This window comes from Salvelinus fontinalis, chromosome 22, assembly GCF_029448725.1.
Source record: "Salvelinus fontinalis isolate EN_2023a chromosome 22, ASM2944872v1, whole genome shotgun sequence".
In the NCBI taxonomy this organism is placed as follows: Eukaryota; Metazoa; Chordata; class Actinopteri; order Salmoniformes; family Salmonidae; genus Salvelinus; species Salvelinus fontinalis.
In genome coordinates this window covers 33,019,291-33,046,825 of record NC_074686.1, presented here as the reverse complement: position 1 = coordinate 33,046,825, position 27,535 = coordinate 33,019,291, and the positions used below count along the sequence as shown (strand labels likewise).

At 42.6% G+C, this 27,535-nt stretch overlaps 2 protein-coding genes across 4 annotated transcripts; one reads left to right on the top strand and one right to left on the bottom strand.

The window, feature by feature from the left end:
* Positions 1–1,032: 1,032 nt before the first annotated feature.
* Positions 1,033–6,444, top strand: LOC129820222 (cilia- and flagella-associated protein 20). 2 transcript variants are annotated; one of them, XM_055877236.1, is made up of 6 exons: positions 1,033–1,539; positions 2,078–2,157; positions 2,238–2,349; positions 2,672–2,860; positions 5,340–5,450; positions 6,286–6,444. In XM_055877236.1, the coding sequence occupies exons 1-6, from the start codon at positions 1,456–1,458 to the stop codon at positions 6,286–6,288; spliced, it is 579 nt and encodes a 192-aa protein (XP_055733211.1). In that variant the 5' UTR covers positions 1,033–1,455; the 3' UTR covers positions 6,289–6,444. The 2 variants fall into 2 exon arrangements, with proteins under 2 accessions (XP_055733211.1, XP_055733209.1); XM_055877234.1 differs by having other exon boundaries at positions 1,035–1,539; positions 6,283–6,444.
* Positions 6,445–6,545: 101 nt separating this feature from the next.
* On the bottom strand, positions 6,546–27,499 carry LOC129820220 (diacylglycerol O-acyltransferase 1-like). Of its 2 annotated transcripts, none has more exons than XM_055877232.1 (17): positions 26,886–27,499; positions 26,355–26,442; positions 17,096–17,136; positions 16,773–16,858; positions 16,451–16,503; positions 15,756–15,861; positions 15,449–15,577; positions 12,154–12,228; positions 11,873–11,976; positions 11,393–11,431; positions 11,206–11,247; positions 11,064–11,130; positions 9,689–9,734; positions 9,382–9,447; positions 9,087–9,174; positions 8,907–8,969; positions 6,546–8,765 (listed from the first exon to the last, which is right to left on the bottom strand). In XM_055877232.1, the coding sequence occupies exons 1-17, from the start codon at positions 27,119–27,121 to the stop codon at positions 8,619–8,621; spliced, it is 1,476 nt and encodes a 491-aa protein (XP_055733207.1). In that variant the 5' UTR covers positions 27,122–27,499; the 3' UTR covers positions 6,546–8,618. The 2 variants fall into 2 exon arrangements, with proteins under 2 accessions (XP_055733207.1, XP_055733206.1); XM_055877231.1 differs by having other exon boundaries at positions 9,689–9,801; positions 11,064–11,108; positions 26,886–27,497.
* Between the last annotated feature and the right edge of the window lie 36 nt (positions 27,500–27,535).

Genomic DNA, 27,535 nt, shown 5'->3' with positions numbered 1-27,535 from the left:
CCTAAACCATACAACCACCCTAGACAATACAAAAACACATACCTTCCCCATGTCACACCCTGACCTAACTAAAATAATAAAGGAAACAAAGAATACTAAGGCCAGGGCGTGACATTAGGTTCCTCCATACAAAGAGTTTGTTGTGTTTTTGATTAGCCATAAAATAAAACTAATTATTTATTCCAATCCCAGATAAAGGTTAAAATTGTTCTAATAACACAAAACAAGATGAGGAGGAGATAGAGCCCTATCAGAGCTCCATAATCATCATGTTTAGCCAACAGAGCTCGTGATTTGGCTAACCGACAGAATTCAAGGTAACAAGAGCGCACGGGCAGGGTTAGAAAAGTTTAACTAGTGGTGCGGATAGTGGCGGTGGATATGCATCTTATTCTACCTTCTACAAAGACTGGTAAACTTGAAGCACAAATTATACAATCAGAATGCTACTTTCGGAATTACACCTGCCACGAGGACAGAGTTTACAGCCACGCGCAAAGACTTAAGGTACAGATGCGCGCGACTCTTGGCTGCAGAGATAAAGCCATCGCCATCTGCGCCCATTCTACATAGCCTAGATTTACGTTTTTATGAATTCTAAACTAAATATATTTTTTGGGGTTCTCATACGCTTCACAATGATGTTTGAATATTGTTTGAACAGCCACTAAGATTATATTTAGTTGTTATCTTTGTTAAATAACTATTTTGGATGCAGGAATTGTTGTCATAGAATGCTAAAGCTCATTGACATAGGCTGTAGCAAAAGCTAGCCAAAGAACTATTGTACTGGTTGAAAAGTTTTTGAAGTATAATGCAGTTGATTTGCCATGACACATAAATTATATTAAGCAGGACATTCATACAAGCCTGAAAATACAAGTATAATCCAAAATTAGTGTGAAATGCACTCATAAACAACATGTAAATAGAGGCTTTGCGAGGATCGCCCTCATGCGGCAATCTTTGCAAACACAGAAAGGGGTATATAAGGCCCAACCTAACTACATGCTTGCTCTATGGAGTTTCCCATCTCCTCAAACGCGTCTCTGGCCCCGCTCAAGCTTTGTGTTACCATGGTAGCTGATATGAGTCAACAATGAAGTCCGCTGTGATAAGTGGGCCGCCTTACATTTTATAGCAACTCAACAATACAAAAGGGGAAAAAGCGAGCAAGTGCATGGTTTATATTGCTGGTACAGATAGTGGTGCCGGACGGCAATAATTTAGTAACATTTCGGGTTTTCTTAAGGTACTTTTCATAGAAGACGCGTATCTTTTTGGGCGTTTTGCGAGGCAGAAGGAATCGCCATTATTTTGTGCCACACGGAACTTGGAGTTGAACACACGGAACTTGGAGTTGAAGCGTAAGCTAAATCAATTAGCTAAACTAAAGTAACGTTAGCAACAAGTAACAACACATGCACATGAGACGGCGTTATAAACGCACAGAACATGTTTAAAAACACATTTCAAAGTGGATTCCTATCTATATTGTATAGCATTGGGAGCAAACCTCTTCAGATATGGGATAAAAAGGTAAGCAACGATTTACACAAGGGTACGCATGAATTTGCTTGCTAATTTGACAAGGCTAGTTAACATTGGCTAGCCACAGTAGGTAACGTTAGCTAAAGCTTTATTGCAGGGATTGGTATGGTGGTGAGCTCCAGAGAGCAAGTAGCTAACTTTAGCCATATAACTAGCTAGATAACCAGTTTGCGCATGACAATGCAGTATAAATCTAGAAGTTAACTAACGTTACTAAAGTTAGTAGCTAGCTGATTTGTGGTCCTCATAAACTGTCCAGTGTCTAGCTAGCATTAGTGCATATCATGCTGTAAGCTTGGTTTTAACTCAGATTTGAAGGCTACTGTGTTGTCATTGTACTCCTCATACCACTGTCATAATCAGGCCTTTAGTTAGCTAGCTAACGTCAGTTTATTAGCAAGGTTAGATACCCATTAGTTAATCAGAGTTTGCCTAATCTTCCTGAGTTCACATTCAATAAAACACATTTCTTAAAAGTAATAGTACACGCTAGCTTACCCATTTCAAAATGTTGCTTGTGCTATAGGTCAGGAACGGCCACATAAAACGGATTACAGACAATGACATCCAGTCGCTGGTGCTTGAAGTGGAGGGAACAAATGTCAGGTAAGCTTGTTCCATGTTCACTAGCCTGTTTTCTCTTACTCAGGCAACCACATCTAACCATTTGTCCTCAAATTCAACAGCACAACCTACATCACATGTCCGGCAGACCCAAAGAAGACACTTGGCATCAAACTACCTTTCTTGGTTATGATCATCAAGAACTTGAAGAAGTATTTCACCTTTGAAGTCCAGGTAGGTTATCATCCAAGTCAACAATCAGATCCATTGCATATGTATACAAAGAAAGCTGTACGCTATTGTAAAACATGTAAAGCAATTGCTTCTACAACATTGCCTGATTGACACTAGGGCTGACCCGTACTGCACTGGCTCGTTTAAAGGCTATTCTATTCATATTCTCTATTCATATTCTTCTTTACAGTGCGGTTCCAGCTACTATGGTGGATGCGTAACCAGGCCAGTCCAGTACAGCTCGCTTCGGTTTGGCTCAGTGGTGTGAAAAGGGTACAAGTGATCAGTTTGACTGAGCTTAGCTCTCCCTTTCCAATCGCAGGTGTTGGATGACAAGAATGTGAGGCGGCGGTTCCGAGCCAGTAACTACCAGAGCACCACGCGGGTAAAACCCTTCATCTGTACAATGCCCATGAGGCTGGACGACGGCTGGAACCAGATCCAGTTCAACCTGTCCGACTTCACACGGCGGGCCTACGGCACCAACTACACCGAGACACTCCGTGTGCAGGTCAGTCAGAAAGGCTCATGGACCAGAGTCATGGTCCAAGATACACTATACAGATCTCTTACCTAGCCTGGTCCCAGGTCTGTTTGTGCTGCCTTGCCAACTCCTGTGGTCATTGGCATGCCAAGTTTGGTGACCATAGGGGTTGGCAAGATAGTACAGGCAGACCTGGGACCAGGATATCTCTTATGTCAAACTTTGAATGATCAGTTAGGCTATGTTTGGAATAAGGTTAAATGGCACATTGTATTACCTTGCCTGTATTTTACACGCAGTATATACACGCAGTCAGTCAGCTAAGCAAAGGCTAGCTTTTTCAAACAGAAATTTGCATTCTGTAGCTCTAACTCCAAAAAGTTTTGGGACACTGTAAAGTCCATGGAGAATAAGAGCACCTCCTCCCAGCTGCCCACTGCACTGAGGCTAGGTAACACTGTCACCACCGATAAATCCACGGTAATCGAGAATTTCAATAAGCATTCCTCTATGGCTGGCCATGCTTTCCTCCTGGCTACCCCAACCCCTGCCAACAGCTCCGCACACCCTGCAGCTACTTGCCCAAGCCTCCCCAGCTTCTCTATCACCCAAATCCAGATAGCAGGTGTTCTGGAAGAGCTGCATAGCCTGGACCTGTACAAATCAGCTGGGCTAGACAATCTGGACCCTCTTTCTAAAATTATCCGCCGCCATTGTTGCAACCCCTATTACCAGTCTGTTCAACCTCTCTTTCGTATCGTCCGAGATCCCTAAAGATTGGAAAGCTGCCGCGGTCATCCCCCTCTTTAAAGGGGGTGACACTCTAGACCCAAACTGTAAAAGACCTATATCCATCCTGCCCTGCCTTTCTAAAGTCTTCGAAAGCCAAGTTAATAAACAGATCACTGACCATTTTGAATCCCACCGTACCTTCTCCGCTGTGCAATACGGTTTCCGAGCTGGTCACGGGTGCACCTCAGCCATGCTCAAGGTACTAAACGATATCATAACCGCCATCGATAAAAGACAGTACTGTGCAGCCGTCTTCATCGACCTGGCCAAGGCTTTCGACTCTGTCAATCACCGTATCTTTATCAGCAGACTCAACAGCCTTGGTTTCTCAAATGCCTGCTTCGCCTGGTTCACCGACTACTTCTCAGATGGAGTTCAGTGTGTCAGTCTCTATGGGGGTGCCACAGGGTTAAATTTTCGGGCCGACTCTTTTCTCTGTATATATCAACGATGTCGCTCTTGCTGCGAGTGATTCCATGATCCACCTCTACGCAGACGATACCATTCTATATACATCTGGCCCTTCTTTGGACACTGTGTTAACTAACCTCCAAACGAGCTTCAATGCCATACAACACTCCTTCCATGGCCTCCAACTGCTCTTAAATGCTAGTAAAACCAAATGCATGCTTTTCAACCGTTCGCTGCCCGCACCCGCCCGCCCGACTAGCATCAGTACTCTGGACGGTTCTGACTTAGAATATGTGGACAACTACAAATACCTAGGTGTCTGGTTAGACTGTAAACTCTCCTTCCAGACTTATATTAAACATCTCCAATCCAAAATGAAATCTAGAATCGGCTTCCTATTTCGCAACAAAGCCTCCTTCACTCACGCCGCCAAACATACCCTCGTAAAACTGACTATCCTACCGATCCTCGACTTTGGCGATGTCATTTAGAAAATAGCTTCCAATACTCTACTCAGCAAATTGGATGCAGTCTATCACAGTGCCATCTGTTTGTTCACCAAAGCCCCTTATACCACCCACCACTGCGACCTGTATGCTCTCGTCGGCTGGCCCTCGCTACATATTCGTCGCCAGACCCACTGGCTCCAGGTCATCTATAAGTCTATGCTAGGTAAAGCGCCGCCTTATCTCAGCTCACTGGTCACGATAACAACACCCACCCAAGGCACGCACTCCAGCAGGTATATCTCACTGGTCGTCCCCAAAGCCAACACCTCGATTGGCCGCCTTTCCTTCCAGTTCTCTGCTGCCAATGATTGGAACAAATTGCAAAAATCGCTGAAGCTGGAGACTTATATTTCCCTCACTATCTTTAAACATTAGTTTACCGATCGCTGTACAGAGCCCATCTGTAAATAGCCCATCCAATCTACCTACCTCATCCCCATATTATTTTTATTTACTTTTCTGCTCTTTTGCACACCAGTATTTCTACTTGCACATCATCATCTGCACATCTATCACTCCAGTGTTAATGCTAAATTGTAATTATTTTGCTACTAAGGGCTATTTATTGCCTTACCTCCCTAATCTTACTACATTTGCACACACTGTATATAGATCTTTCTATTGTGTTATTGACTGTACGCTTGTTTATTCCATGTGTAACTCTGTGTTGTTGTTTGTGTCACACTGCTTTGCTTTGTCTTGGCCAGGTCGCAGTTGTAAATGCGAACTTGTTCTCAACTAGCCTAACAGGTTAAATAAATGTGAAATAATAAAATATATATTTTTTGTTCCAGATCCATGCAAACTGCCGCATCCGGAGAGTGTACTTCTCTGACCGACTGTACTCAGAAGATGAGCTCCCTGCAGAGTTCAAACTGTATTTACCCGTACAGAACAAAGCAAAGGTGAGCACAAATAATGTCTATTTCAAGACAAATTTTTACATTTTGTCATAATGGAGGCCTACAGCCAATGTTTCCTAAAATAAATTCTGGCACTGAGCTAATTTTAGGTCTGCTGAGCACCAACTTTAGCAAAAATTCTGTGCCACCTCTGGCGTGCGTTTAACACTGAGGCCTGCTTAAGCTAGTTTGCTACTGTGGCTATTTGATCATAATGTAGGCCTACCAGAGTGGCCTAACATCAAAAGCAATGCATCCCATAACATTTTAACATGGAACTAACTATTGAAATAGTGAATAATAGTTATATGATACAGCCTACAGTAGCAGTGTGATGCTTATTGGCTACATATCTTATTTATGCCCGTCTAAAAATACAGCACTGCCCCTTCAAGACATAAAGCTTTTACCTGACTCGCTTTTCAAAGATGGTTAGAATTGTACACATTTTTTTTTTTTTTGGAAGCCATCACGCCCCCATAGCTGACTAGCTATAACTGGGAAAAATATCTTGCTTTGATCTCAAAACAAGCACATCTATTCGCGACTGCTCGTGCCTGTCAATGCAATAGAATCCTCCGATGATGTGCTCCGCCTAAAACTAAATCTGAGTCGTGCACATAGTTAATTTTGTTTCAGTATGTTGCGCGGGGAGGGAATATTGACTACAGCCCATAGTCTGCACCCCAAATAGCACCAAATTCCCTTTATAGTGCACAAATTTTGACCAGGGTCCATATGCATCTCAAAGAATGATCTGTTGAAGAAAAGTACAATATGGATTGCAGTTCTTGTGTAACTAATTGACATGTTTATCTTCTGTATTTTTTTATAGCAGTAGGGCAGCTGAATCGATTCTCCGCCCCATACCAGATGTGAATTTTATCTGCAGATTGTCTGATGAATTTGTTGTAATGTTTTTTCATTTTGGAACCATGTGATTGTTTCCTAAATTCTTGTTTCTCTGCACAATAAACATTGTTTAGCATAAAAATCAGCAATTCCAAGTGGAACCCTCATAATTATTGTGCAACACAAATGTAATTGACAACACTGGACATAGTTATTACATTATGTACAAGAAATCAAGTAGTCAGGTTACAGTTCCACAGGCAGGATTTTATTTCATAGAAAACAATCTACCCTCTCACCTACATATGCAATCCTATCTGACTTCACACTGGTATTCAAGGTTCTACTAACATATCACCCACTAGATTGGGGGCTTAAAATAGATCTTTGAGTTACTACAGTATAAACAAACATCACATTTTGAAAATACCTCACCTGCCCATACACTAATCTTGATATTGTGAATGAGCAAACTTCCTGAATGAAAAGTGTAAAGAAAGAATTAAAACCGAACTCGACTAATACTTATTTTCTACAATACATGACAATAGAAACTAAGCACTTTAGTTTCTCTGAAGTGAGAATACAGGCTGAATTTGGTTTATGTGGCTCATGTAGAGATGTCAGGCACACGGGCATGAATGAGTTGGCAATTTGCTGAAGAAAAAAGGCATGTATAGACTGTCCTACTGAACATGAAGGGTTGAGGGCTAACTAGACCACAGTTCCAGTATACTAGTGACAAAACACAGGATCACTGAAGTGCAGAAGGTCTGGAATGGAGTAAAGGGATAAATGCATACTGTATGTTTGGTACAACACAATATGGTTATTACTGTTTGGATCACCAGCATCTTTTTAATAGGATGGCAATATTGGCATATAAAACATCTTATTTTACAATACATTGAGCTTAAGAGCACTCATACATTTTTTGGGGGGCGGGGTATATAAGCTTTATTGCAGATTGTGGTTTCTGTCAGTAATTGTCTGCATCATCCATCTATTTATTTCCCCCCTAACTCTACCGCCCCTTATTGGAGGAAACTAATGGACAACAATGTTTAGGCTTCTACACTCGTTTGTTTAGTCCCCCCCTCCCAGCTATCTCACCATCCAGTTTATTTTAACTGTGCTGTTTCAAAGTTCTGAACCTTTCTATTCAGGTTCTACAGATTGTAAATGAAATACATTTTTTGCTAAGTGTTATTATTGATCAATTTGACTGACTTTAAATCACCCAGCAGTGCTATTTGCAGAGTTAACTCCAGGTAAATGTTGCAATTTCAGCCATTCCTGAACCTGCGACCAAAAACAAGCTACATAGACAGTACCAAAACAAATGATTGTCTCTTCGCAGCAAAATATGCACAGCTGGGATGGTTGTATCCCCTATATAACATTCTATTGGTTGCAAGAATTTTGTATAATCATTTTAATTGAAAAACAAAGTTAAGTATCAGTTCATAAACCATGTGCCATGGAATCAGTACATTAAATCTCTTCCTAGCTATTTTGCAATATATGGCACAGCTGTAAATTTCTCTTGGTCCTTAAAATGAAACTGGTATACTTTGTTTACCACTATTTTCTTTAACCAATTTGTCTTTAATGCAGCGCCGACAGACAAGTTCCTTACTTTCTCCCCCTTCTACTTGCCTCTTCCATTTGTGGTAATGCTGCAATTAGTTGGTTGTAATGGAGTAGAACAGACATTTCCATATTTTTCTTAGCTGCATGTGCAACTCCACCAGTTCCATTTATATAATTTACAAAGATTATAGCATAAAAAAAAAGTGTCTATTTATTAGCAAACAGCATGCATTGTAGTGCAAACACATTACAGTTTCACAAGTGTAATAACAGATTTGGCTTGACTTATGCACAATACATGTGACTGGTTATTACTGCAGCCACATGAGTTCACACAACTTCAAATAAAAATACTCGGATCATTTAATCAAAAGGCAAAAAAGACGTGTCAAACGCATGAGAAAAAGCAGCACACCGATAGTACGGTTTATCTATAGGAATGTCTGCATTGATCATAGTTGTAGACTAAGTAAGAAACAGAGAAAAGGCCTACAAATGTTCTCTAGTTGTCAGGGCAGTGTTTCACAGCAATGATAGGACGGGATCCAAGTCTCTCTGATGTATAAGTGCATTAGAGAAATGGTTTCTGGAGGCCAAACTATTTACTTAGTGTAACATTCTTACTATTCAGTCAAGATTCATTTAGATTTCCCTTTCAAAGTAAACATTTGACATTCAATTTGTCCTTTAGTATAATGTATTGCTCCTCTGCTTGCGACCAACTGTTCATGATTGTGACATGTAATGTATTACGTAGTAGTCGTGGACATACATCAGCACGGCGACGGGCTGGCCAATGATGAGCGAGATCCAGACTGCGGCGTTGCCATGGTTACCTCTCAGGAAGCGGCCGACAAACCAGGCGAGTGGAATCTGAAAAGGTCAGTTTTAGGGGGAAACCGTCCTTTAACACTGAACTCTAAAGCCAGATACTTTAAAAACCTGTGTGTGTAACCATTAACAGAGGACCATGTCACCCAAATCCACTGTTTGATAATGAAAAGGTTGTCTGACCTGAGACATCATGCCCATAAACGCCCACAGTCTGAACATTTTCAGAGGAACGCTCACCAAGTACTGAAAGAGAGGGAGGAGGATTATTGCACAGTGCAGCCTTTAACACTGACATGTAAAATCAGGTAAGTCAAGTGTGAACCCATGAGTCAGTGTTCGATGGCAGCCACCCACACGAACCTCGTGAAAGAAGGCGGAGACCAGGAAGACGGCCGTCTGGGCGACCCACTTATTCGCTCCCCTCCTCATGATGGGCTTGTAAAAGTGGCTGTGGAGAACGGATGATGAAAATAAATGATTTATTAGTTTGGAACTATAGACAGTAACCAAGAGTGTACTTTACAGTAGATCTTAAAACCATCCGTTATAATGTCACAGAAGGTTACGGCACTTAGTGAACACACACAGCCATAAAGTCAGTGCTGTAGGTGGTGGTATTGTTCCAATCAATGTTATTTCTTCCACTCCTACTCACCGGAGGCACCACTTGTGCACAGGAATGTTCCAGTTAGACCAGAAGTAAGTGACCGTCTCAGAGTTCCTACAAAACAACATGTGACTGGCTCAGAAAGACAGTTGCAACTGTATATGACATGAAGGGAAAGGATGTGCAGGGCAGCCTCGCTCTTGAAGTAAAACAAATATGTGTTGACTAAGCTATTTTAGCATGACATCTATCACTACATGTAACCCAAACAGATGGTGCAATTCACATGGTATCACTGCACGAATAACAAACTAAAAACAAAGACAAGGCTAACTGGAAATCAACATCCACTTACCACCAGTCCCGGTAAAACTCCCTGTCTCCAAACTGCATCAGCTCAGCTACGAAGTTCATGGAAGAGTGGAAAAACCAATAGAAAAAGATGAGCCAGATTAAATGATTGGGAACCTGTTGGGGTAGAGGGGAGAGGAGAGGAAGCCTTGTGCCATTAGACAGTCTGGACATTAAGGATTATGTACATACAGTACCAGTCAAAAGTTTAGACACCTACTCATTCAAGGGTTTTTCTTTATTTTTACTATTTTCTACATTGTAGAATAATAGTGAAGAAATCAAAGCTATGAAATAACACATGGAATCATGTAGTAATCAAATATTTTATTTGAGATTCTTCAGAGTAGCCACCCTTTTCCTTTGACAGCTTTGCACACTCTTGGTTACTACATGATTCCATATGTGTTATTTCATAGTTTTGATGTCTTCACTTTTATGTAGAAAATAGTAAAAATAAAAACCCTTGAATGAGTAGGTGTGTCCACACTTTTGACTGGTACTGTATGTATGTGTTAAATATATTTATATATTTGATGAAATATGTTTGATAAAATAAGACACAAACTATGAAATAACACATGTGTGTATCTTACTTCATCAAATAGTGTCCTTAAAGCATCAGTAAAACTCAGTACATATATACTGAACAAAAATATAAACACAACATGCAACATTTTCAAAGACTTTACTGAGTTAGTTTATATTAGGAAATTTGTCAATTGAAATAAATGAATTAGGCCCTAATCTATGTATTTCACATGACTGGGCAGGGGTGCAGCCATGAGTGGGCCTTGGAAGGCATAGGCCCACCCAATCAGAATGAGTTTTCCCCCACAAAAGGGCTTTATTACAGACAGAAATACTCCTCAGAAATTCTCTGGTGGACATTCCTCCAGTCAGCATGCCAATTGCACACTCCCTCAAAACTTGAGACATCTGTGGCATTGTGTGACAACTGCACATGTTAAAGTTACCTTTTATTGTTCCCAGCACAAGGTGCACCTGTGATCATGCTGTTTAATCAGCTTCTTGATATGCCACACCTGTCAGGTGGATGGAATATCTTGGCAAAGGAGAAATGCTCACTAACAAGGGTGTTAACAAATTTGTGCACAAAATTTGAGAGAAATACGCTTTTGGTGCGTGTAGAACATTTCTGGGATTTTTTTAAAATTTCAGCTCATGAAACATGGGACCAACACTTTACATTTTTGTTCAGTGTAGTTGATTTTATTAAAACAGTCTATTTATGAGAGAAAAAAAAAAAAAAAAAAAAAAAAAAATCAACTTTCTGTCAATTTCAGATTTTTTGGGGGGGCAGGGACAGCCCTAACAGAGAAATGGGTTTAAGTTATGTGGTCTGTATTTGTACTCACAGCCAGTTTTAACATGCGCTCCATCATTCTGGAAAAGTCCATATCCTGCCATAGAGGGTACATGAAACTAAGTCACCCCTAAGCACAAAGGAATGGAGCAGTTGAATAGACAGAAGTCCAACAGACAGATGTTAATATTTACCTGGAATGGTTTCATGGAATTCTGAATCGTCGGCACTATCCACTGAAAAAACAAAACATCTAGATTAGTGCATGGTTAACATAAGTGACCCTTTAAATCAAAATCACTTAAATCTGGTTTGATGAGTGAAAATACACCAAATCGCAACAAAGATAATGTCAGTATGGATAACACATAATGAACATACCTGTTGTACCAATCCAATCAGTAACTGTATGAAGAAAAGCTGGAAAAGATTTTAGATGACACCACATCTTTAAAATGTATTAAGGGGCAATCAGCAGTTGCTACATACATTTTTTGAATTTATGATATGCACCCATTATTCTTGACAGATGTAACTTAATAAATGACTCATGAGATTAGTTTGTTTTAGTCCAATGTTTGTAAACAAAGTGAATGCAAACAAACACTGCATAGCCTCAAAACATGGTCAAAAAAATAACATGGATGGTCCGTTCTTGCATCCATAGCTCCATCTATGAATTTGAGAGTGATTACATATCTCCAGTCCCATGCCTCAGCTTTTTACTGAAATAGTTGTGGGGAAAAATGCTTTAACTGCGAATTGGACCTTTAAAATATGTTTTCATGATCGCAGTGTGTATTATTTAGGGTGCATGTAAATAGCACAGCTCTGTTTTCCTGATATGATCTTTGACCTCACCATCTCAAAGAGTCTCCTCAACAGGAAGCTCTTGCGTATCCGTGGTGACCGGGGGAAGTTCAGCTCATAGCAGAGTGTTGGGGCAAACACAAAGTAATAGATATCTGTGGAGGGAGGACAGTGAAACACACAATACATTAATTCATCTTACACATTGTCTTTTCAAATAAGAATTTTGTACGTAAAAATAGTTTATTTGGATTTATGGATTTAAAAAAAATTCAACTGTACATTGCAACTAGCTACTAGTCATTATGTTCTGCATCTCTTTCTGTTCTAACCTCTGTATGTGAGATTCCCAGGGTAGGACACATGAGCATGTACAGCTGATCCATTTGACTGGGCCACAGATGGACCTATGAGGGCATAGAAAGTGTGGATGAAAAAAAAATATTATTTCTGACAGCAGTACTTCTATTCAACCAATAGATGGCGATGGCAGAACAGTAACTTTTCAGAAAGTGTGACATTGCTGCATACCTGAGGGTGCATCTAATCATCTGTGTGTGTTCGTATTTATTCAGGGGGCAAAATATACATATTTAAACAAACGTTGAAAGCTTTTCGCAGTAAACAACAGCCCAGCCAAAGAAACAGGTCACAGAAGTTACTCATACAGCAATGAGTCATACAGCTAATTAAATACCCGTCTATTTCTCCTCACATCACACGCATTTTGGAGAGGTCAGTGTAATTATCCTGGGATAGCCAATCAGATCTCAGCCAGCATCCGTGTTATCGAGAGGGCGCAAATTGAGAGAAGACCCAGAGCTGTGTGTGAGTGTGAGAGTGAGTATGTCAACATTCTAATTTGGCGATGCTATTCAGTTGACATAATTACACGAGCAGCACTGGAGTAAAGATCACAAATACCAATAATGTCACCAGGTAGAGTGTTATCCTCTGGAGGGTGTACTGTAGAAAGATGGCAGCCGTAGAATTCGAAGCACCTCTATAACATCTTTGGCTATTTGTGCTTTTACTTAAATGAATTTGTCCCTAATTACGCACACACACACACACACACACACACACACACACACACAGCAAGTAAGGTAGGTAGTATGAAGGTAAACCTGTATGCTGAGTTCATCTCAGCCTATATTGCCTTCACGTTTTGGCCCTGACGGAGATATGGATTTCCCCAGAGAACACTGCTACTCCAGCTGCTCTCTCGTCATCTGACTATGTGTTCTCTCATAGTCCGAGAGCATCTGGTCGTCGCAGTGGTGGCACAGGGCTATTAATTTCTCTTAAATGGCACAGGGCTATTCATTTCTCTTAAATAAATAGCAGTCACGGTCACTTCTCCTCTCAAGCTTAACATTATTGTCATCGATCGCCCACCAGGTGCCCACAATGACATTGACACCTTGATCAGCTAATTTCCCAACGATGGCTCACCACTAATCGTACTGGGCAACTTTAACCTACCGACTCCTTTCCTCTTTTGACCTCACCCTTTCCCCAATCACAAGGCAGGAAATATGCTTGACCTCATCTTAATGTCTCGCCATCAACCCTACCTACTCAGCCCCTACCCAGATGGTCATGTGTCGCTGCAATCTTCACTCTCTCTCTTCCACCTCTTCTATCCTCTCTCCCTTCTGCTAAATCCTCGTCCTTCCTGACTCTTCCACCCTACTCTCCTCCCTTTCCGCATCCTATGACTCTCACTGTCCCCTTTCCTCCCGGCCGTCTCAACCTTCCCGCTCCATTGCCGAGTCCTTCACTGCGTGCTAACAGAACAGGGCTGCGGACAGCTGAGCGGAAATGGAGGAAAACTACCAGAGTACCCATCATCCTTCCACCACACACATTCTCTCTACCTTCTCTTCCTCAGTATCCGCTGCTAAAGCCACTATCATTCTAAATTGAAATATTCTGTCTCCAACCCTGGGAAACTTCTCCATCCTCCACCTGCCTCCGCGGACGAAATCCGCTACTCATTCACTAAGCCTACTGAGCCCACTGATCCCACAGAACTACCACACTTGACCCCATTCCCCTCCTCCCATTGCGCACTTCCCTTATCAAGTCATCCTTGACCACTGGCTGCATCCCCTCTGACTTCAATATGGCCAGAGTCCCTTTCCTTCTCAAGGAACCAACACTTGACCCCTTTCACGTCAAACTACAGAGCGGTATCCCTAATTTATTTTTTCAAAAACACATGAGCGTCTCTGACCAACTCTCTCATTATCTCCCTCAGAGTGATCTTCTTGACCCTAACCAGTCATGCTTCAAGGCGGTTCACTCAACGGAGACCGTTCTCTTCTGTATCACAGAGCCTCTCTGCACTGCCAAAGCTGACTCTCTCTCCTCTGTTCTCATCCTCCTAGATCTATCCGCTGCCTTCCACACCTTGAACCATCAGATCCTCCTTTCCACCCTCTCAGGGCTGGGCATCTCATGCTCTGCACACTCCTGGGTTGCATCCTACCTGGCAGGTCGCTCTACCAGTAGCGTGAAGGGGATCTGTGTCTGCACCACATGCTCTCACTACTGGTGTCCCAAGTGTTCTCCTCTTTTCTCCTTACACCAAGTCACTCGGCTCGGTCATATCCTCACATGGTCTCTCCTATCATTGCTATACGGATGACACTTAACTACTCTTCTCCTTCCCCCCATCTGACGCCCAGGTGGCAACACATCTCTGCGTGCCTGGCAGACATCTCAGCTTGGATGTCGGCCCACCACTTCAAGCTCAACAAAACAGAGCTGCTCTTCCTCCCGGGAAGACCTGCCCGCTCCAAGACCTCTCCATCATGGTTGACAACTCCACAGCGTCCCCCTCCCGGAGTGCAAAGAACCTTGGTGTGACCCTGGACAACACCCGGTGATTTCTCTGCAAACATCAAAGCAGTGACTAGCTCCTGCAGGTCCATGCTCTACAACATCCATAGAGTACAACCTTTCCTCACACAGGAAGTGGCGCAGGTCCTAATCCAGGCCCTTGTCATCTCCCGCCTAGACTACTACAACTCGCTGGTGGTTGGGCTCCCCGCTTGTGCCATCAAACCCCTGCAACTTATCTAGAATGCCACAGCCTGCCTGGTGTTCAACCTTCCTACTTTCCCCCCCGTCACCATTCTCCTCCGGACACTCCCTTGGCTTCCAGTCAAAGATTGCATTACCTTCAAGATCCTGGTGCTTGCCTACGGAGCACCTAGAGGACCTGCCCCTCCTTACTTTCAGGCTATGCTTAAACCCTCACCCCGAGCACTCCGTTCTGCCACCTCTGGTCTTTTGGCTCAGTCAAAGCTCTTCTCTGTACTGGCACCCCAATTGTGGAGTCCCTGACCATCTTCCAAAAACCTATCTCTTTGAAGAGTATCTTAAATAACTCCCACGGTGCCCCCGACGCACCCCACCCCAAAAAAGGTCACTTGTCTTTTCCTACTAACACTGACTTTGCTGATCGATACTTTGTTAAGGGAAAATATACATGATATGATGTGTTGTCTCACCAAGCTATCTTAAGATGAATGCACTATTTGTAAGTCGCTCTGGATAAGAGCGTCTGCTAAATGACTAAAATTAGACACAGTGGTACTACTGGTCATTAGTACTCACATGAATGGGAGCGGGTCAGGTTGCGGGCTTTGGTATGTCTAATCTCTCTGCACCACATGTTAACGTCTTTATAGGAGTACAGCTTCATGAAGAGGATGGTGTACACACCCAGGGCAAAGACTCCACCAGCTGGACAAGAAAAAAATTATTGATATTATCAAGCTTTACAAAACTATGTGTGTCTCTTAAATACATCCGCTCTGAGAAAAGCCTTTAGTCTTTTTGATTAAGAAATATCTGTAGCCTAGACACATTATATCTATGTATCTGACCATGCAGTGTAAGCATCACGATCAGGCCATCTCACCTGGGGTCATGGAGGTCAGCGTGAGCACAGTGGCTGATGGGAAACAGAGGAGGGTAGTCAGATTGGCCAAGTAAAGGAATGTTCCAGTCGTCTCTGAGATGGTGCCCTGCAGGGCAACAGGAATTAAAACCATTGTTAAGACAGTGGCCTGAGCACAGGATTACAATTCAAAATGTTTGGGATCTCTGTGTGACTGGGGTGGTCTAAAACGGCTGCCTCCAGAATACATGTACCAGTAAGAGTGTGTGTACCAGTGAGAGTGTGGGTACCAGTGAGGCTGTGGGTTTGAATCCAGCCCACTCTTTCCCCTCTCCTCCCACCTTTCCTGTCAGTCTTTCACTGACCTATTTCAGAAATATTATGGGGGTGAAATACAATATAATCCTTATAAAAAAAACAAAAAAAACAAGTGACCTTCCAAAGACACAAAGAACAGCCCTTGTTGTCAACTAGCTAGAGGAGCCACATTGGTTTTGATTAGAGGAAAATGCTGCCCCCCTCCATTTCCAGCTAACAGAGGTCTGAAATGCTGCCCCCCTCCATTTCCAGCTAACAGAGGTCTGAAATGCTGTTCCCCTACATTTCCAGCTAACAGAGGTCTGAAATGTTTGTGTTCACGAGCAACAGAGAGAGATTAGTAAGATTTCACAGTGCATCGTTCACATTAGTCCCAGACATTATGGCACGACACTCACCACGGATAGCCTCCGCTCCGTGTACAAAGCTGCCATTATGAACACGTTGGAGACTGCAGGAGAGAAAAAAATTAAAACACAGACTCTGGTACTCAACAAGAGACAGCCGTATAATATTGCTACAATGTTGTTCCAAAATGAGTACATTTTCCCACACTTGGTGAAAAAACACTTGATGGTATTTTAAACAGGTATAGACTCAGGTTGCTAAGCAACAAAAGCCAGACAATGAGATATTCAAATAAATAGATTTTGGAAGATGTACAACCACCACAATAATACAGCTAGAATGCCAAAGAGGAAACGAATTTAAGCTATATACCAATGACAAGGCATGGTGCAGGCCAGCTATATGGGTCTTTTAAGAACAGTGAAACAACTTGGATGGGGTCCACCAATATCCCATATCTATCAGAGAGAGGAGGGAAAGAGACAACAAAAAAAAAAATCACATGGATGGATATTTTTGTTCACAATGAGTTAGTTATGAGAAGTTTACTACAGAAGCTGTGGTCAAAATGAATGGATCTGCAGTCGTGATGGGAGATACAGTTAGGATCTCAGTGATCAACAAATGATGATATAGAAGTTTAACATCGCCTAGACTAATAGGTATTTGGGGTGCCTATAGCTGCACATACTTACTTTAGAAGATTCTCCAGGAAAAGACGTGCATTGCTCAAGACCTGCAATAGAAGACATTTTGTAATCAGTGTGTGGCAGGTAGCCTAGCGCTTAAGAGCGTTGGGCCAGTAATCAAAATGTGCCCTTGAGCAAGGCACTTAACCCTAATTGTTCCTGTAAGTCTGTCTGGATAAGAGTTTGTTAAATGATTACAATATAATTGTAAAATGTGCTCTAGGGCTGACCCTATTTAGTCGACCGGTCGATTGTTTAGTTAATAGGCTGTTGGTAGACCAAGTTTTTTTGTCGATCAATGGCAAATATATATTTGGCACTGTCGAAGTGGACTTTGCAGTCTGCTGGGATGACACACCAGTAGTATATTTACCATCATTTCTAATCTACAATGTTTGTTTGGTTATGGAAAATTATTTGAATGCATTCAATATATTATTACACTCTTACCATTGTCATTGAGGAGTGGCCATGTTTGCAGAACGCATAACCTAGGCTACACTTAAGAAAAAGTTTACTTAAATTCCATTTGCGAGTTGTCAATTTATGAATTGTCTTTTGTTTGGAGCGCTCCTGTCAATCTTGAGAAAGGACAAACACACTTGATTACATATAGACTAGGCCTACCTCAAATCAAATCACATGTTATTGGTCACATACACTTATTTAGCAGATGTTATTGCGGGTGTATTCGAAATGCGTGTTCCTAGCTCCAACAGCGCAGTAGTATCTAACAATTCACAAATCTAAAAGTAAAAGGAAATTAAGAAATATATAAATATTATGACGAGCAATGTCGGAGTGACATTGACTAAATACATATGAGATGAGTAAAGCGGTATGTAAACATTAAAGACCAGTGATTCCATGTCTATGTACATAGGGCAGCAGCCTCTAAGGTGCAGGGTTACGTAACCGGGTGGAAGCCGCCTAGTGATGGCTATTTAACAGTCCGATGGCCTTGAGATAGAAGCTGTTTTTCAGTCTCTCGGTCCCAGCTTTGATGCACCTGTACTGACCTCGCCTTCTGGATAATAGCGGGGTGAACAGGCAGTGGCTTGGGTGGTTGTTGTCCTTCACCTTTTTTGGCCCTTCCTGTGACATAGGGTGCTGTAGGTGTCCTGGAGGGCAGGTAGTTTGCTTCCGGTAATGCAGACGGTGCAGTTGCCATACCAGGCGGTGATACAGCCCGACAGGATGCTCTCAATTGTGCATCTGTAAAAGTTTGAGGGTCTTAGGGGCCAAGCCAAATTTCTTCAGCCTCCTTCACCACACGGTCTGTGTTGGTGGACCATTTCAGATTGTCAATGATGTGTACGCAGGCGAACTTGAAACTTTCCACCTTCTCCACTACTGTCCCGTCGATGTGGATAGGGGCGTGCTCCCTCTGCTGTTTCTTTAAGTCCACGATCAGCTCCTTCGTTTTGTTGACGTTGAGGGAGAGGTTATTTTCCTGCCACCACCTCCTCCCTGTAGGCTGTCTCATTGTTGGTAATCAGGCCTCCTACTGTTGTGTCGTCTGCAAACTTGATGATTGAGTTGGAGGCGTGCATGGCCACGCAGTCTTGGGTGAACAGGGAGTACAGGAGAGGGCTCAGAACGCACCCTTGTGGAGCCCCAGTGTTGAGGATCAGCGGAGTGGAGATGTTTCCTATCTTCGCCACCTGGGGGCGGCCCGTCAGGAAGTCCAGGACCCAGTTGCATGGGGCGGGGTTCAGACCCAGGGCCTCAAGCTTAATGATGAGCTTGGAGGGTACTATGGTGTTGAAGGCTGAGCTATAGTCAATGAACAGTATTCTGATGTAGGTATTCTTCGTCCAGATGGGATAGGACAGTGCAGCGCGATGGCGAATACACCGTTTGTGGATATATTGGAGCGGTAAGCAAATTGAAATGGGTCTCGGGTGACATGATCCTAAACTAGCCTCAAAGCACTTCATGATGACAGAAGTGAGTGCTACGGTGCGATAGTCATTTAGTTAAGTTACCTTTGCTTTCTTGGGAACAGGAACAATGGTGGACATCTTGAAGCATGTGAGGACAGCAGACTGGGATAGGGAGAGAGACTGAATATGTCCGTAAACACTCCAGCCAGCTGGTCTGCGCATGCTCTGAGGACGTGGCTAGGGATGCCGTCTGAGCAGACATCCTTGCGATGGTTAACACGGTTAAATGTCTTACTCATGTCGGCCACGGAGAACGTATTTAGCTTGTCTGGGAGCATGACTTGTCCGCGACGTGGCTGGTTTTCCCTTTGTAATCTGTGATTGTCTGCAGACCCTGCCACACACCTGGCCTGTGCGCAAATGTAGGCCTATAAAATGTGTCCATTTGGGGATCTGATACTATTTCTGATTGTCTTAACTCACCATCACCGTGGAGCTTCTCAAAGTCATTTTTTCTTTGCCTCAAACAATAAGTAAACAAAGTCTGTAAAATGTGCAAATGAAAATCATAACTGGCACACAGATCACTAGAAATGGTACGATAACTTGGCATGCCAAATGAAAAAGGTTGCCGACCGCTGGTGTAGCATATTACCCAGCAACTTCAGGTGCTTAAAAAAGGTAGAATCTGCAAAAGGCTAGCAGCAGGTGGAGGAGGGTCAGGATTTGGTCTTCTGGTTAGGCTCCTCTTTAGTAATTTGTGTCTTAAATTATTATTTATATCGCTGTGCTTCAAGCAGACAAGCACAGTAGCCTACATATAGTTGATTTTATTCAAACATAGAATGTGTCTATATATGGAAAAATACACGTTTAAACATTTGACCAATTTCAACCAATATTTTTTGTTGTTGGAGACAGCGCTAATGTGCTTTATCAATTGGAAATCATATGGGAGTGTCCACATCAAAGGTACACTGTGATAGTAAGCTTAGGCTATGCCATTCTTATTAAAGGGATTCTCCAGTACTTTTGTATACTTTTTAGCCAGTAGTTATGAAAGTAGCACTCATGAGCCAAAAGTGGTCCCTAAAAATGGCATACTACATCACATTATGTGCAGATATGTGCACCACGTCATTGCTCTCGCTCTCTGACTCATATGGCGTGGGGCTAAAGCTCATTGGTTAAACTCGAATTGCTAGGGTGCTGGCCCACGTGGGGGAAAATGGTACAGCACAGCTTCCAGAAAAAGTTGCATTCTACTAGGGATTTCATGGTTAATTGAGGTAAGACAGTAATTCTGCTCATAGATGATGCATGTATGAACTACACATTGACACATCCAGCCCAAAACAGGAGGTTTAAACAAATACTTAGTAGTCGTCAAAGTTCCGGAGCATGTCTAACTTCTCTATTGTATTGACAAAATCCAGACAAACAAAAATCGTATGAAGGAAAAGACATTGATCAGTAGTAATTTCTGTTCCAGGGTGTTAGTTTAGTAGTTAGAGGAACGCACACCAGTCTGGACCAGAGATAGAATCCTATCTTGATAGGTCAAAGTCTACTGGCCCATGTTGATATGAGCCATACTTAATAATCTTCATTCTGTGAAGGCTGATAACAACAATCTAGTCGGGCAAAAGATAACCCCGGGGACCAACCCACACGAGGTCTTCACAGGTCTAATACATTTGACCCATTCCCAAATGGATCCATCGCTTTCCCACCCGACATGCATAACTTATTCATATTTAAAGGAGACCCGTTCCGAATGGACTCGAGGATAGTAAGACCCGTTCCGAAAAGGCCAGTGAAATAAAAAACAGACCCCAAGAGACCTGTTCAGAGAGTAGAAAAACCTCATATATATATATAAAATCTCTGCCCAGCCTGGCCAAAAGGGTGTTTAGCATCCCCAGTGGCTCTGCAAGAACGGTGAGGATATTCTCTGCTGCTGGCTGGCTCTCCAGACATCATCGCATGAGCCTGAAGCCACAGACAAAAATGAATTTAAAGGCTATAAAATGATTTAATACAAAGAAATGTTGTTTAAATGCTGAGGGCCTAATGTCCCTGACTGCCTACCAGCCTAGTGTGTCACACTCACAATGTGTTTATTTGTAGGCTATAGCCTTGAAATAATATAGCCTTCTTAGACTGTCTGGCTCCTGACCTATTTAGAGTGTTTCTATGCTGTTTAATATGACATGGAGCCTATTTAAAATGGTGAGCGCTTCTTACATTCACCTTTTCATGTTTATTCAAATACTTTTCATTCAAATCATATGGTTTGGTTTCAATACTTCAAAACCAAATGGTTGGTCCAGGTAGCCACAAAAATAGATGGGTGTTGGTTAAATTGTGGAGGGGCAGCGAAATTGTGGAGTGGCAGTTTTTTTTCTTCCTGTGAGTGCATACCGATCCATGAGCGATGAACGGGATTTGACCACTCAACTCCGCTCACATACTCTGGAAGCAAGTCCCCGCAGCAATGCTCCATATTAATGCTCATGATTTTCGAATGAGATGTTCGACGAGCAGGTGCCCACATACATTTAGTGTAGCTAAGCATCAATTATGCATGTAGCCTTTGGCTACCTAACCTCACATACATTTGGTAGTGTATGTGGACACCTGCTTGTCAAACATCTCATGGGTTGGTCCCCCCTTTGCTACTATAACAGCCTCCACTCGTCTGGGAAGGCTTTCCACTAAAATGTTGGGACATTGCTGTGGGGACTTGCTTTCATTCAGCCACAAGAGCATTAGTGAGGTCGGGCACTGATGGATTTGGCCTGGCTCGCAGTCAGCGTTCCAATTAATCCCACAGTTATCCGATGGGGTTGAGATCAGGGCTCTGTGCAGACCGGTCAAGTACTTCCACACCCATCTCAACAAACCATTTCTGTATGGACCTCGCTTTGTGCATGGGGGCATTGTCATGCTGAAACAGAAAAAAAGGCCCTTCCCCAAAATGTTGCCACAAAGTCAGAAGAACAGAATCATGGAGTGTGTCATTGTATGCTGTAGCGTTAAGATTTCTCCTCACTGGGGCCTAGCCCGAAACAAGAAAAACAGCCACAGATCACTCTTCATCCACCAAACTTTACAGTTGGCAATATGCATTGGGGCAGGTAGTGTTCTCCTGGCATCCGACAAACACAGATTCGTCCATCGGATTGCCAGATGGTGAAGCGTGATTCATCACTTCAGAGAACGCGTTTCCACTGCGCCAATGTCCAATGGTGGTGAGCCTTACACCACTCCAGCCAACGCTTGGCATTGCGCATGCTGATCTTAGGCTTGTGTGTGGCTGCTCCCCCATGGAAACCCATTTCATGAAGCTCCCGACGAACAGTTCTTGTGCTGATGTTGCTTCCAGATGCAGGTTGGAACTCGGTAGTGAGTGTTGCAACTTTTACGCGCTACACACTTCAGCACTCTGCGGTCCCGTTCTGTGAGCTTGTGTGGCCTACCACTTCGCGGCTGAGCTGTTGTTGCTCCTAGACGTTTCCACTTGACAGTAACAGCACTTCCAAATTGACCAGGGCAGCTTTAACAGGACAGAAATGTGATGAACTGACTTGTTGGAAAGGTGGCATCCTATGATGGTGCCACATTGAAAGTTAGAGCACTTCAGTAAGGTCAATCTCCTGCCAATGTTTATCTACGGAGATTGCATAGCTGTGTGCTCAATTTAGTTTTTATACATCCGTCAGCAGTGGGTGTGGCTGAAATAGCCAAATTTGAAGAGGGGTCCACATATTTTTGTATATATAGTGTACATGACCTGTTAAATATGGAAACTGCAATATTGATGGTTTATTGACACAGCCTACATACAGTGGATAGATGGAGGCTAGGCCAGGAGCCCTTTAGTAGAAAGAGAAACCTGGTTAGGCCTACATTAAGCAGCACATGCAGAGGAACAAGTCATTTCTAACTGGGCTTTATTGTGACAGAATAATATCCTTGATGAGCCCATTTTCTTACGTCAGATGGCATCACTACTACACAACGCTTGTCAGGCGGAATCTGACGTATGGCGATGTGGTAAGCCATCTGTAAAGGATTGTTGCAAAAAGGACCGTGGACGTCATGCCCATAGAAACACACTCAAATTAATTATATTTCTATGGACATTCCTCGCTGTTAGATCTGTTTTCTAGCACACATATCCCCTCTTGCCAGCAATTTTCCACTTGAATTTCATAATTATTCATTACCGGGTACAAAGAATATAGGGATGATTTCTTGGGAATGGCATAGCGATCATGTTTCAAAGACAGATTAATACCGGCTTTGGAAATTAGACTTCTCGCTCAGATGCTTTGAAGACCACGGGAAGCTTTTCCAGCGGTCTCTCTTCAAACAGAAATAAAATGGCTGTTTATTTTTAGCTAGAAGACATGGGATTCTGTCCGTATTCATTTCAGTAATTATCATTTAAGAAATCCTCCCCTCTGTCCGTGCAAGTTAGAAATTCGATGTTCTGTCGGAAAAACGATAAAATACCCTTGAACTTCCAGTCACACTTTTGAAGGAGAACAGGAAAATGGTTATCCTCAAAAGGAAGAAATAAATGCTCACCTCAGACTGTGTCCTCACTTGACCTTCCCCTTGGGGACAGAATTAACTGTAACACATCATCTGACAAATCAAACGCTTGAAGGGAGTCATGAGTGCTCTGGCCTCCCCAGCAAAGTCAACTGACAGCTAATGCCCATTGCCCACTCCATTACTGTAACAATGCCAGCAGCATAGCATACCAGGCAGACCGTGTTTGCACTGTGTACATAGGTTGCACCGTGCTTATCTAAACAGTGCAAACTTGACTGATCAAAAACATCAGAGACCGCATTAAACCTAACTAAAATGGACCTCTGGTTTGTCTAATGGACCTGTCAGAAAACTTGCTTGGCTGTGTTGTTTGACCTATGTCCGCCAGTAGGCTACATGAAGCAGGTGGAGTAGTACAAGGAGTTAAAATATGTGAAGTGACACATTGTAGAGAGATTAGAGTAAGATCTCCTGTCAGGCTCCTCTCAATGTGTTAGTGTTAAATACCCACCACAGTCTATCTGCCAGTGTTAAGAGAGGGGTGTTAACTGTCTTTTCTGTTACTGCTACAATGTAAAGTTTTAGTTAGTTGATATAAGGACAAGACAGTGATCGAGGAGTGAGTGAGTGGGTGAGAGAGTTGAATGAGGCAAGCTGTATAACACATGGCCAAGAAGCATCGGCTCTCGTCCGAAGTCCCCAAGTCTCTTCCTAGCTCATATAACACTTCTCTCTCATAATAAAATATGAGGTGGCAAGGGACGAGTTCCTTATTCTCTTATCAAACTGATCATCATTTTATGTTTGCCGTGCACAGGCGTAGCGTGGATAAAATAATGTTTACCATTGCTATTGAGAGACAGCACTGAAAAGACATTACCACACCATTGAGCTACAACGGGTAGCTACTGTATGCATGATTCTCACTGTGTAGACAACAGCACAAGAGAAGCTGAGATCGTCTGCCTCTCAGCTAGGTATCAAAACAACTGCAGCTATTGGCAGGAAAGAGGAAATGTAGGCCTACTGAGAGACAGATAATCAACCATCCATCCTCAAAGCTCTTCAGAGTTGAGTCTGCACAGAGCCAATGAATACCCTGATTGACAGAAGAGTATTCAACACAGTACTCAAATAATTCCAGTCTGAGTTCCAGAGTCTAAAAAAGACAATATGGGTACATGCAGATTGATTTTAATAGCTCCAATATAGCTGCTCAGTTGCCAGCAGCATCACTGTATTATCTCTGTGGCTCTAACCTCAGGGCACCTCTCCTACAGCAACTGGCTTCCAGCTGAAATAGATCAAAGACCAGACTAACGGAGTGATGGTGGTTCACAGAGCAACCAGAGGCTTCTGCACAGCCTGCTTTATGAAAATGTAGCAGTGGCCTACTTCTGAATGTCTGTCTTCAAAACACCTTTTAGATCAGGTGATTATTCTGTGAAAGCGGTTTAAGCATAAATAGGTCTAGACGATTTCAGTGGCAAAACAGGGGCACAATCCCAGGCCTAGATTTGGTAGTTTATTTGGTTCCCATTGGCTGTTGGCAAAGCAGGCGCCACTCTTCCTGAGGTCCACACATTAATGTTCATTATTATGACATGTTCTAGACAAAAGCAAGACAAGGACAGAACCCCATACATTTAAAAACAATCCCACACAGTCTACATATCAGTACATACACAAAAAATATCTATGTCAAATAGGTGAGAGGCGTTGTGCTGTGAGGTGTTGTTATCCATTTAAAACCAGGCTTGTTGATCATCTGCGAAATCTGAGCTGGAAGTGAGTTCCATGCAATCATGGCTCTATATAATACTGCACGTTTTCTTGAATTTGTCCTGGATTTTTTGGTCCTGGATTTGGGAACTGTGAAAAGACCGCTTGTGTGTGTGTCAGCGCTGTATGTAAGTTGACTATGTAAACAATTTTGAATTTAATACATTAATGTTGCTTATAAAAATAAGTGATGCAGTCAGTCTCTCCTCTACTTTTAGCCAGGAAAGTCTGGCATGCATAGTATTGATATTATCCCTCCAATTACAGTGAAGAGGATCGAAGTGCATCTCTTTATCACAGACAGATCCCTCCCCATCTTTACAACCATTGAATCAATAGGTTTTGACCATGACAGTTTACAATCCAAGTTAACACCAAGTAATTTAGTCTCGTCAATTTGTACAACTGCCACACCATTCATTACCAGATTCAGCTGAGGTCTAGAACGTAGGGAATGATTTGTACCATATGCAATGCTTTAGTTTTAGAGATGTTCAGGACAAGTTTATTACTGGCCACCCATTCTAAACCTGACTGCAACTCTTTGTTTATGGCTGCAGTGGTTGCTGACACGTATAGGGTTGAATCATAAGCATACGTAGACACCAGGGTTTCCGTTACGGAAAATGTGGCGCCGGACATTTGACCGGCAATTTCTCAATTTACAGTAAGTTTGCCAATCAGCTGTGAACTCCTTTTGCATCGTCCCACCCAACCATACAGCTTTTCAATTCCTCATCAATCTACAGTTAAGTTCTAGCAGTCAGTTTCTTAATAGGCGCATGCTTATCAATAATTGGAAGAAAAAAGGTGCATCAAGTGCAGCTTGCTCCTTATTAAATCACATCAGAACCCCCCCGAAAAAAAATAATATATTTTTTAAAATTATGATACTTTTGAGTGTACCGTTGAAATAGAATGATTCATAATTATATTTATATGGTGGGTACATGTCCATATTTCCTTAATCAGAAGTGGATGACAATTTAAATGTGCAATTTCCTATGTACAGAAGGTAGGCTAGCACTTACCAGCATGACCACACACCAGTTGAGGATGCCTCTATAGTTACTGTATCCACTGGCTGAGCTGAGCAGGGACTCCTGGAGGACATGGCAGCTGAGGAGCCAGTAATAAGGAGTTGATGATTAGTTGAATCAACACACTTTGTTGTGCGTCATACAGCCAGGACCAAGATTGAGGATCACTGAATGGTGTACAGCCATAGCTCACTGGTGTAGCATATTTAAATTCACTGCAGAATAGCTAGATGATCTGCAAATGTAGCCTATAGACATGTGGCCTAGATTTCTCTCAAACACGTAGCTAAGCAAAGAGAACATACATGGCGTAAGTGAACCAGGCTGATTAGTCTTTGGCCTCATTATGAGGAACCTATAGTTAATACCAAAGGCCTTCAATATAACATAAATAACAACATAACAAAAGACCAGTAATAGGCAGCTAAAACTGAAGACATCAGGGATTGAAGACGTGTCTGTGAGCTCAAAAAGCCGTGTGTTATGCTTTACCGTGGGTTATGCTTCTGTGTCATGCTTTACCTGAGTCTTTCGCAGATTTTGCTCCTCTCCTGTGGTGTCCTAACCGGCTCGTGCACCTGTTTTTCCTTCTTCACCTTCCCGTTGCTGTGGCTCGGATGGCTTGGCATTTTTTCCCCTGCGCTGCTCTGCTTGTTGCCATTGGCTTGTTTCGAATTGCCCCCCGCTGGCGTGGGGCCGATGGTTGATCTTCTTGTCCTGCCTGTCATCATGGGGACTCTGTCGTTTCTGTCGCCCATTTCCTAAATTTGATACATTCAACCTTATCTTGCTGGAATTGCACTAGACGTTTCTCCCTCAAGTCTCGTCCAGCCCGTGTTGTCAGCAAGCTGTAGAGGAGCGGGCTGCAGTCCCTGTTGTAAACGTCAACATTCGGTTGATTGAGGAGGAGCGATAGTTTGTATGAGATTCTATGGGGCTCGCTCCTGTCGTCCTGAAGTGAACCGACAAGGACTTCGGGAGTTGAAGTTATTTTTGTGCTGCCAAGTGGCGCACCGTTTTAATACTTTTGGATTAAGTCATTATAAAAAAGCCCTATAAAATATGTGAAATATTATTAATAAACATGCGTTTTTACTCAAAGTCCACTCACAGCCACGAATTTGCTTACCAGACGATGAAATCGGTGAGAACATAAAACTACAAATGCATTG

What these genes read in the sequence shown, in the direction of transcription:
- LOC129820222 (XM_055877234.1), top strand. Translation starts at nt 1,456, where the DNA reads ATGTTTAAAAACACATTTCAAAGTGGATTCCTATCTATATTGTATAGC. An exon ending in ATTTCACCTTTGAAGTCCAG is followed by an intron (nt 2,350 to 2,671) that starts GTAGGTTATCAT and finishes TTCCAATCGCAG; the next exon opens with GTGTTGGATGACAAGAATGT. An exon ending in CCGAGACACTCCGTGTGCAG is followed by an intron (nt 2,861 to 5,339) that starts GTCAGTCAGAAA and finishes TTTTTGTTCCAG; the next exon opens with ATCCATGCAAACTGCCGCAT.
- LOC129820220 (XM_055877231.1), bottom strand. Translation starts at nt 27,121, where the DNA reads ATGGGCGACAGAAACGACAGAGTCCCCATGATGACAGGCAGGACAAGA. An exon ending in AAAATCTGCGAAAGACTCAG is followed by an intron (nt 26,443 to 26,885) that starts GTAAAGCATGAC and finishes CTGGCTCCTCAG; the next exon opens with CTGCCATGTCCTCCAGGAGT. An exon ending in ATTCCATGAAACCATTCCAG is followed by an intron (nt 11,109 to 11,205) that starts GTAAATATTAAC and finishes CCTCTATGGCAG; the next exon opens with GATATGGACTTTTCCAGAAT.